This window comes from Mus caroli, unplaced genomic scaffold (assembly GCF_978045245.1).
Source record: "Mus caroli unplaced genomic scaffold, Mus_caroli_1 scaffold_13, whole genome shotgun sequence".
NCBI classification, from domain to species: domain Eukaryota; kingdom Metazoa; phylum Chordata; class Mammalia; order Rodentia; family Muridae; genus Mus; species Mus caroli.
In genome coordinates this window covers 62,978,017-62,988,537 of record NW_028227268.1, presented here as the reverse complement: position 1 = coordinate 62,988,537, position 10,521 = coordinate 62,978,017, and the positions used below count along the sequence as shown (strand labels likewise).

The window sequence follows — 10,521 nt, the reverse complement described above, 5'->3', positions numbered from 1 at the left end:
TTCCAGTATCTACCAGCAGCACAGGATCAGAATATGGAAGAGCAAGGTCTACACACAGGCACCATAGAGCCCTTTTGAGGCCACAGGCAATGGTATGCAATCCCCAACCCTTCACATTGCTATGTTTTCTGGGACCAAGCTTCCAATGTACAAAGCCGCCAAGAACACTGGCTTGCTCTTCTGGTGGACTTACAAAGCTTCTGTGCTGTGATGATCCAGATGACTATCTATAATACCTTATCCTTGTTTTGTTTTGTTTTGTTGTTGTTTTGTTTTTGAGACAGGGTCTCACTGGGTAGCCGTAGCTGTCCTGGAACTCACTCTGTAGACCAGGCTGGCCTTGGAACTCAGAAATCTGCCTGTCTCTGCCTCCCGCGTGCTGGGATTAAAGGCGTGCACCACCACCACCCAGTGTATGAGTGAACATACACTATGTTCTTAAGAACATAGCAAGCCAAAAAAATAATAAAATTATTATTCATCACACATGAACCAGCAAGGACAGTTCAATCCAAAAGAAGCTGTCCTGTGGTCTGAGGCAGAGGCAAGAAGCTGCAGGAACCTCAGGAGAAGTTCTTTGGAGAGTTTCTCTCAATGGCAGTGTCACCACAAGTTGAGCTCCACAACAGCCATGTAAGATGAACCAATATGTGCATGTCGTTAGCAAAGAACAGCGAGGCAGAGCAAAGAAAGCCAATGCTGTAGCTCCCACTGTCTGTGGGGTCATATCTATATTCCTTCTGAACATCGCGTGTCCTTTCACATGTGTGTTATAACAAAACATCCTTTCACCTGTGTCTGCTTCAGGAAAACATCCCTTTACCAGTGTGCCCCAGCAAAACATCATTTAACATAACTGACTTTCCAAAGAAACCGCTTCAAGGCAGCAAGTCAGGTGGACTCAAAAACAGCTTCAGTTGGCTGGATGAAGTAACATCTCTAGGTCACTCCATCCAGTGACAGAACACAATGCTGGGCTGGCTCACACCGTCAACACCATAACTCTGAAGGCAGGGGTGGCGGATCTTGTAAGTTTGAGGTCAATCTAGTCTGCATAGTGAGTTCCTGGCCAGCCAGAGCTATGTAGAGAGACCCCATCTCAAAAAAGAAAAAGAAAAAAGAAAGAAAAGAAAAGAAAACAAAATTGATGGGTTGGCAAGATGGCACATACCTTTAATCCTAGCACTTGGGAGGCAAACGCAGGCAGATTTCTGAGTTCAAGGATAGCCTGGTCTACAGAACGAGTTCAAGGACAGCCAAGGCTACATACACAGAGAAACCCTGTATTGAAAAAAAAAAAAAAAAACAAGCTGGGCATGGTGGCGCATGCCTTTAATCCCAGCACTCGGATTTCTGAGTTCAAGGCCAGCCTGGTCTACAAAGTGAGTTCCAGGACAGCCAGAGCTACACAGAGAAACCCTGCCTCAAAAAAAGACAAAAAAAAAAACAAAACAAAAAAAAAAAAAAAACAAGAAGAAGCAAACAAAAAAATTAAAGACTACAAATCCTTCTCTGTCTCAGGGGACATTCACTCCCGCTGACCATCTTCTAGGACTCACCCCTCAGTGAGTGTAAAAGGATGCAAATTATACATCTACTCTCAGGCCACAGTGGAATTAAACTAAAACTCAATTGTAGAAAAAGAAATAGAACTGTTGTAATTGGGTTTTTAAAAAACAACAAATATCTAAATAACACCAGGGGGGAAAAACTCTCAGGATAATCTTTAAAATATTTAACTACATGAAAATGAAATTGTAGCATAAGAATTGCTTGGTGCGAGCCGGGTGTGGTGGCACACGCCTTTAATCCCAGCTCTCAGGAGGCAGAGGCAGGTGGATTTCTGAGTTCAAGGCCAGTCTGGTCTACAGAGTGAGTTCCAGGACAGCCAAGGCTACACAGAGAAACCCTGTCTCAAAAAACCAAAAAAAAAAAAAAAAAAAAAAAAATTGCTCGGTGCAGTCCTTAGAGGGAAATGTACAGCATTGAGTGTTCATGCAAGAAAGGATGAAAGATCCCAACCGGTCATGCAAAGTTCTACTTCAGAAAGCCACAGGGAGAAAAAGCGAAGTACTCCCTACCCCTATCCCCCACCCCCACCCCACCACCAGGAAAAACCAATAAAATTGAGCACAGAACATGAACAAAGCCCAAAGCTGATTCTTTCAGGAGGAGATCAATAAAATTAATACATCCCTCTAACCACAGCTAGCCAGGCTAGCTACAGATAACATGAGCTTCACAGATGCATGTGATTCACTCCTGATGTGAAACAGGAGATCCCACGAACATCAAAAAGATAGGAAACAAACACCTTCAACAGCTCTGTCCACAGACCTGCTAACCCAGGGGAAGTAGGCTAAGTCCTTGATTTTAGCCACAAGACTAAAAGGTATTATGCCTTAATTCCTTGAAAACACACAAAAGTGGACAATCTGAGTAAGTATGTATCTCTTAAAGATGTCTATTCAGCTGCTGATAACTTTGTAAAAGCAGTAGCCCAGGCCCACTGTGAGGTCTGCAAAATCCTGAGGAAAAAAATCCTATCAATTGTCTATAAATCTGTTCTAGACGACCCAGGCACAGGGAGCAGGCATATCCTAACATATTCCAGGGTCCCATGCTACCAAGTGCCTAAACTAGACATGGACGTTACAAGAAGAGAAAAATAAAACTGATTTCTCTCATGAATATAGGTGCAAAAATCCTTGAGAAAAATACTAGTAAATCCAGTAACCAACTATACATCAAGGCTACGAGGGATCTATCTATCCCAGCATGCAAGGCGGCCTAGCTCACCACTCAAACATCAATTTATATAATCCCTCCTATCAACAGACCAAAGAAGAAAGCTGTACACACACACACACACACACACACACACACAAGCATTTGCAAAGTCAGCACTTTCTCCAGGGTTACAATAGTGGCTTTTATTTGTGAAAGAACAGCTCTTGTCTTGTATAGATTACTGCTGAAATATTTCCAGATGTTGACTGACAAGATGGCTCAGCAGGAAAAAAGTACTTGCCACCAAGCCTGGCCACCTGAATTTGTTCACCAAGACTCACAGAGAGGAATGAGAGAACTGACTCGGTCCAGTCGTCCTCTGACCTTTATATACCTGGTGTGGCACAAGCACATGCACGCACACACACACTAAATGAAATAAATTTAAAATGTAATTTTAAAAGTATTTCCAGGGGAAATGAAATGCATTCTTCCTGCGGGTGTACAGTGTCAGCCACTGTGGCAGCAGATGCAATCACTGCAGAATTACTGTTTGTATTTAAGGGAGCTCCCTTGAAAAGAGATGGGAAGTTAGATGCGCCACGGCTTCGGTAGCGACCGGCTGTCCTCTGCTGCTTGAGCGGCGCCCGCACCTTCCCTAGGAGCTCGCAGCAGCCGGCTGGCCTCTGCTCCACGGTAACCATGTGCGACCGGAAGGCGGTGATCAAAAATGCAGACATGTCCGAAGAGATGCAACAGGACTCGGTGGAGTGCGCTACCCAGGCATTGGAGAAGTACAACATCGAGAAGGATATCGCGGCCCATATCAAGAAGGAGTTTGACAAGAAGTACAACCCTACCTGGCACTGCATTGTGGGCCGAAACTTCGGTAGTTATGTGACACACGAAACCAAACACTTCATCTACTTCTACCTGGGTCAGGTGGCCATTCTTCTGTTCAAATCTGGTTAAAAGCATGGACTGTGCCAAACACCCAGTGATCCATCCAAAAACAAGGACTGCATCCAAATTCCAAATACCAGAGACTGAATCTTCAGCCTTGCTAAGGGAACACCTCGTTTGAATCTGTTGTGTTGTGTACAGGGCCTCATTCTCTGTACAAGTCTGTGGTTATAAAATTAGTAAAACAGCTGACATTTGTATTTATTTTCTAGTCCATACTTCTGTACCCCCATTTTTTTCTCCCTTAGGTCATTCCTTTAAAAATAAATCTGGCCGGGCGTGGTGGCGCACGCCTTTAATCCCAGCACTCGGGAGGCAGAGGCAGGTGGATTTCTGAGTTCGAGGCCACCCTGGTCTACAAAGTGAGTTCCAGGACAGCCAGGGCTATACAGAGAAACCCTGTCTCGAAAAATCAAAATAAATAAATAAATAAATAAATAAATCTGTTGGAGATGTAAAAAAAAAGAGATGGAAAGACCAGAAAGTCTGTGAGAAAGGCCTCTGAAGGCCCAGTGGGTGCTGTTTAAACACAGTTGCCAGAGTCTCGTAACCTGTGGTTTCCTTATGAGAAGACTATCTTGGCCAGGAAAATGTCAGCTCTGAGGTACGTATGCCAAGCTGACTCACTTCATGACAGCCACCAATGCGCAGCAATACGGTGGCCAGTTCTCTGAGGCAACAGAGGGTCCACCTCCTACTCTTATTGCCTCCTAGTCATGTATGTACCCAGGTTCCTCATAGCAGAGTCGGCCATCGATCTTGTGTGGTTTCTGAGCAGCAGGGAGACTCTTCAGTCAAAGCCTTAGTGCCCGCTCATCAGGCTGCGTGAAAGTGTGGTGGATGGGGGGGCATGGTGGAAGCATAGGGGGCGTGGTGGATGCGTAGGGGCGTGGTGGATGCGTGGGGGCGTGGTGGATGCGTGGGGGCGTGGTGGATGCGTGGGGGCGTGGTGGGTGGGGGGGCATGGTGGAAGCATGTGGGGGGGAGGCATGGTGGATGCGTTGGGGCGTGGTGGATGCGTGGAGGCATGGTTTCTTTTTTTTTTTTTTTTGTGGGTGCAGTGAACTTTATTGATGGTATTCAAGAGAGTAGGGAGGGCTCCCTAGGCCCCTCCTGTTATTATGGGGGTCTGGGATGGAAATTGTGAGGGAGATACTCAGTGTCGGGGGCCTCAGAGTTGGGATAGGGCCTCTCTCTTGCTCTCAGTGTCCTTGCTGGGGTGGGTGGTCCAGGGTTTCTTACTCCTTGGAGGCCATGTAGGCCATGAGGTCCACCACCCTGTTGCTGTAGCCATATTCATTGTCATACCAGGAAATGAGCTTGACAAAGTTGTCATTGAGAGCAATGCCAGCCCCGGCATCGAAGGTGGAAGAGTGGGAGTTGCTGTTGAAGTCGCAGGAGACAACCTGGTCCTCAGTGTAGCCCAAGATGCCCTTCAGTGGGCCCTCAGATGCCTGCTTCACCACCTTCTTGATGTCATCATACTTGGCAGGTTTCTCCAGGCGGCACGTCAGATCCACGACGGACACATTGGGGGTAGGAACGCGGAAGGCCATGCCAGTGAGCTTCCCGTTCAGCTCTGGGATGACCTTGCCCACAGCCTTGGCAGCACCAGTGGATGCAGGGATGATGTTCTGGGCAGCCCCACGACCATCACGCCACAGCTTTCCAGAGGGGCCATCCACAGTCTTCTGGGTGGCAGTGATGGCATGGACCGTGGTCATGAGCCCTTCCACAATGCCAAAGTTGTCATGGATGACCTTGGCCAGGGGGGCTAAGCAGTTGGTGGTGCAGGATGCATTGCTGACAATCTTGAGTGAGTTGTCATATTTCTCATGGTTCACACCCATCACAAACATAAGGGCATCGGCAGAAGGGGCGGAGATGATGACCCTTTTGGCTCCACCCTTCAAGTGGGCCCCGGCCTTCTCCATGGTGGTGAAGACACCAGTAGACTCCACGACATACTCAGCACCGGCCTCACCCCATTTGATGTTAGCGGGGTCTCGCTCCTGGAAGATGGTGATGGGCTTCCCATTGATGACAAGCTTCCCATTCTCGGCCTTGACTGTGCCGTTGAATTTGCCGTGGGTGGAGTCATACTGGAACATGTAGACCATGTAGTTGAGGTCAATGAAGGGGTCGTTGATGGCAACAATCTCCACTTTGCCTTGTGGAGAGCAGATGGCAGCCCTGGTGACCAGGCGCCCAATACGGCCAAATCCGTTCACACCGACCTTCACCATTTTGTCTACGGGACGAGGCTGGTACTGCACAAGAAGATGCGGCTGTCTCTGAAAACAGGGAGGAGCAGAGAGCCGAGGCATGGTTTCAAGAAGAAAACACCCACAACCTGCTCTGCGACTGGCTGGAGCAGATCTCTAGGCCTCAGACAGGAGTTGGAGCTTCACCTGGGATTTAGCTGACTATGGGGCCATGTCAGCTGAAGTGGCCTCACCTCTCTAAACCTGGGTCTCTTCTTCTGCACAGTGGGAACAAAAGCTCAGTCTAGTTGCTGCTGGGAGGGCCTCTGGGTACATAGAAGGTTGCCAGGCTCTTGGGGCTGCTGGGCTGTGACACCTCAAGAGTGGATCCTTGTGGGCTGGCGAGATGGCTCAGTGGTTAAGAGCGCCGACTGCTGTTCCAAAGGTCCCGAGTTCAAATCCCAGCAACCACATGGTGGCTAACAACCATCCATAACAAATCTGATGCCCTCTTCTGGAGTATCTGAGGACAGCTACAGTGTACACACATATAATAAATAAATAAACCTTTAAAAAAAAAAAAAAAAAGAGTGGATCCTTGCCGGGCAGTGGTTGTGCATGCCTTTAATCCCAGTACTTGGGAGGCAGAGGCAGATGGATTTCTGAGTTCAAGGCCAACCTGGTCTACAAAGTGAGTTCCAGGACAGCCAGGGCTCCACAGAGGAAACCCTGTCTCAAAAAAAGACAAAACAACAACAACAACAAAAAAGAGTGGATCCTTGCCACTGTCCTCAGGAAGCTGAGGGAAGGCACTCCTGCACGCCACTCACACTCAGGCACAACTTCACTTCCATACACCCAGGCACATACGCATTCACAAGTACCCACCCATACCACTCACGAACCCAGTCCCGTGCCCTCACTCACACACTCAGGAGAAAGCACACTCACATACCCTCATTGTCATCTACCTGTACCTGTTCACACTTCCCCACTCCCACACATATTCACACACCCAGACTGAACCCTCCCCTCACGTTCACAAGCAAGTCTGTATCCTCAGACACGGTGGCTCGTTCACACACTGCCACTGTCAGTGCCCAACTACAGCAGCAATTCTCACAAGGTTTCTTTCTTTCTTTCTTTCTTTCTTTCTTTCTTTCTTTCTTTCTTTCTTTCTTTCTTTCTTTCTTCCTTCCTTCCTTCCTTCCTTTCTTTTTTATTACTAGGAAAAGCATCTAAAATGAAAGCAAAAGGGTAGAGAGTAATTAGCAGATACCTTTCCAGGTCCTCAGAAGGTTGCTGACCTGACGGTGCTTCCTTGGTGGGGTCCTGGCTTCTGTCCCACCAGGGCACGTGTCCTACCTGGTTTTAGGGTCCAGGAAAGGCATCATGGCCTGAGGGCCTCCTGGTAACCTGGAACAGAGACATCTCTCTGGTGCTGACAAGACAAATCAGGGCAGTTTCTGGAGCTTGTTTCCTTACTATATTATCTTCCCTTTGCCAAGTTGCTCAAGGAGCTGAGGGGTTCACCATGGCCACCTTCTCTGCTTGACTGCTCCCCCCTCCCCCGCCTCCCTGGGAGCTGAAACAGACTTCTCCACAGCTAGCCTTGGTTAGGGCTGGGGCCGTGACCCCACTTGAGGGGCCATGAGCTTTTGGTCACAGAACGTTTGCCAAAGAACTAAACAAGGTCCCCCACTCGGAACTTCATGGCCATGTGCCTAAATGGTCCTTTGTCTTCCCATCTGTGTGGGGGACAGATCTGTGTCAGTGGGAAAGCAGGGACTATTCCCTGTAGTGGGTCCTGTGGGGCCCCATTCAGTGTTACCCACAAAACCCCTCCACCAATCTGAATTTTGGCTCTGGGTTGACACCAGGGAGTCTGGCAGGTAGGGTGTCTCCATGGCTAATATATAAAGGACAGAATTACCTATTTTAGAATCTGTTCACTCTTCCTTCTCACGTGCTAGAACAGAGGACATGAGACTGCGGAGTGCCTTCGAAATCAATCACCAGCCTACCTGTACCAACTCTGGCTTTTCATGTTCTCCAGGGCCGTGCAGCGTGGGCTGACAAAGCTTGGCAGCAGGTATCTCAAGGTCATAGGCAGCAGTGTCCGGGGTTCCAGAACTTGCCCCAGGAAAAATGGGAGAAATGTACACTGGAATTCTTTTTTTTTTTTTTTTTTTTTTGGTTTTTTTCGAGACAGGGTTTCTCTGTGTAGCCCTGGCTGTCCTGGCACTCACTTTGTAGACCAGGCTGGCCTCGAACTCAGAAATCCGCCTGCCTCTGCCTCCCGAACTGGAATTCTAAAGACAGAGCTTTTACCCCAAGCTCCCATCTCCCAGCCGTACTCTAACTTACCTCCCCCGGGAACATATTTGCTCCAGGGCCCTCCTCAAAGGAGTTTCTGATGCCTCTACCCAGAGAGAAAGGGGGTTTGGGAAATGAAGATAAGAATGACACTCCCGGGGCTGGAGAGATGGCTCAGTGGTTAAGAGCACGGACTGCTCTTCCGAAGGTCCTGAGTTCAAATCCCAGCAACCACATGGTGGCTCACAACCATCGGTAATGAGATCTTATTTACATATAATAATAAATAACTCTTAAAAAAAATGACACTCCCTGTGTAACATCCAGCCTAGCTATCCCTGGATCTCTGCCTCCCTTGCTACAAGATGGGAATTGTCAGAATCCTTCTGACTCCAGGCAACCTGAAGTCATCCTCCTACACACAGAAGTGACCACCTTCTCCCTGAGCTCCATTTAGAGACCAGGTCAGTGAAGGTGACGGGGTGGTAATGTAGGAGTTGGGACCAACCTAGATGCTGTGGTCTGATTGTTACTCCGACTTCTCAGAAGAAAGGGTGGAGATTATCTAGGGGTAGGTGGGTACTCTACCACCTTGTCCCCCAGAACTGCTAGAAATATGACCATTTGTGAAGGGCCTCAGGAAGACCCTGGCTCTGAAGAGCTAACCACACCAAAGTGTGGGCCAGGAATCCAGTACAGGACCCCTGAGGTGTGAGTGGGCGAAACTTAGCACTTCCTGGGGAGGTTGCCCAGGGCATTGACTGAGCACTTGGCTTGGTCTGGGTTTCTAGTGCATTGCACCTGAATCACAGCCCCATAGTTGCTCCCAGGACTGCTAGAGGCTGGCAGAGGCAGACAAGTGGCTCTGGAAGCTTCCTTGCCTCTCTTGCACCTTGGAGGTGCTCCCTCCTCAGGCTCCATCATCCAGCACTTCTGTCTAAGGATCTGTGCAGATCTCTCCTCCTAAACCTGAGACCTGTAGCAGTCACTCGTCCCTCAGGATAAGAAGTTGTGCGCTCTCGCTCTTGTTGTCTCTCTGTGTCTGTGTCTCTGTCTGTCTGTCTGTCTGTCTGTCTGTCTGTCTCTCTCTCTCTCACTTACTCGTTCTCTCTCTTCCCAGAAGATTGAGTTCTCTGCTCCAAGGCCCTGGCTAGAATAGATACACAACACGTTGAATAATGGAGTTCACACACAGAGTCTCCTAATGAGTTTTCACAGTCCTTCTGTAAACACCTGTCCAAAGCTAGTCTCACAGACACTTGTCTTCTTTCCTCAGACACATGTCTAAAGTGCAGTCTTGTTAGTCACCGGCCATGTCCATTTTGCCCATCAGCTCCTCCCAGGATGGAGAAAGGTATGTGGCTTTGGCCCCAAGCCTCTGCCAATGAATGTGCTCCAGTATATCTCTTCCTACACTCAGTCTAGTGAACTGTCATTCACACCTCATGGGAACCCCTAGCGGGCTTCCTGCCCTCTTTCTTGCTGATCTGCAGGAGTTCCTCCAATATGCTACATAAGAAATCTTGATTGGTGGGTTGTTAGATTATAATATTTACACAAAATGTGTGACCATCTAAAAGTGTATAATTTGGGGGCTGGAAAGCTGGCTCAGTGGTTAAGATCACTGGCTGCTCTTCCAGAGAACCTGAGTCCAGTTCCTAGCACCTACATGGCATCTGACATCTGTCCATAACTCCAGTCCCAGGGAATCCGATGCCCTCTTTTCTGAACACCCCCCCAGGGCATCAGGCACACATGGTACACAGACATACATGCAGGCAAAGCACCCACACATATGTTCACATGTATAACATGGTGGCATCTCCTATATTCACCATGTATAGCCAATGTCTCTACTTTCAAAACAACCCTGTTCCTACGAAGCCATCTCTTTACCCTAGGTCCTGGCCACCACCAACCAGATTTCACTCTCTGAAGACCAACTGCTTTATGAAAGAGAAGCCATATAGCAATTAATGTGGTCTTTAACCTTTCAGCATAGTGTCCTTGAGGCTTGTGATAAAACAGGTGACAGAAGTAATTTAAGCAAGACTGTGTCTCATGGGGTGGGGGGCTGGAGTCTGAAGGGATGCTAGCAGTAGTGGTGGGAGCCTGTGATAACTGACTGTTCACAGACTGTAGACAAGACGTAAAAAGCACGGGCCAGCACCAGACATGGATATACCCGCCAAGAACCACTCCCAGAGATACCCTTCACCTGGCTAGGCCTCAGCTCTGAAGGACCCAGCAGGTTGTTGTTCCAATGGCAGGCATTTGACTATTATAACAGGGCTGGGGCTGGGTGTGG

At 48.4% G+C, this 10,521-nt stretch overlaps 1 protein-coding gene and 1 pseudogene across 1 annotated transcript; one reads left to right on the top strand and one right to left on the bottom strand.

Annotated features, from left to right (window-relative positions):
- The first annotated feature begins 3,327 nt into the window (after positions 1–3,327).
- LOC110305945 (dynein light chain 1, cytoplasmic) lies at positions 3,328–3,897 on the top strand. Its single transcript, XM_021178120.2, has one exon. It carries the CDS (start codon positions 3,433–3,435, stop codon positions 3,700–3,702), a length of 270 nt encoding a protein of 89 aa, XP_021033779.1. The 5' UTR covers positions 3,328–3,432; the 3' UTR covers positions 3,703–3,897.
- Positions 3,898–4,872: 975 nt separating this feature from the next.
- Positions 4,873–5,954, bottom strand: LOC147001505 (glyceraldehyde-3-phosphate dehydrogenase pseudogene; annotated as a pseudogene).
- Positions 5,955–10,521: the final 4,567 nt, after the last annotated feature.

What these genes read in the sequence shown, in the direction of transcription:
- LOC110305945 (XM_021178120.2), top strand. Translation starts at nt 3,433, where the DNA reads ATGTGCGACCGGAAGGCGGTGATCAAAAATGCAGACATGTCCGAAGAG.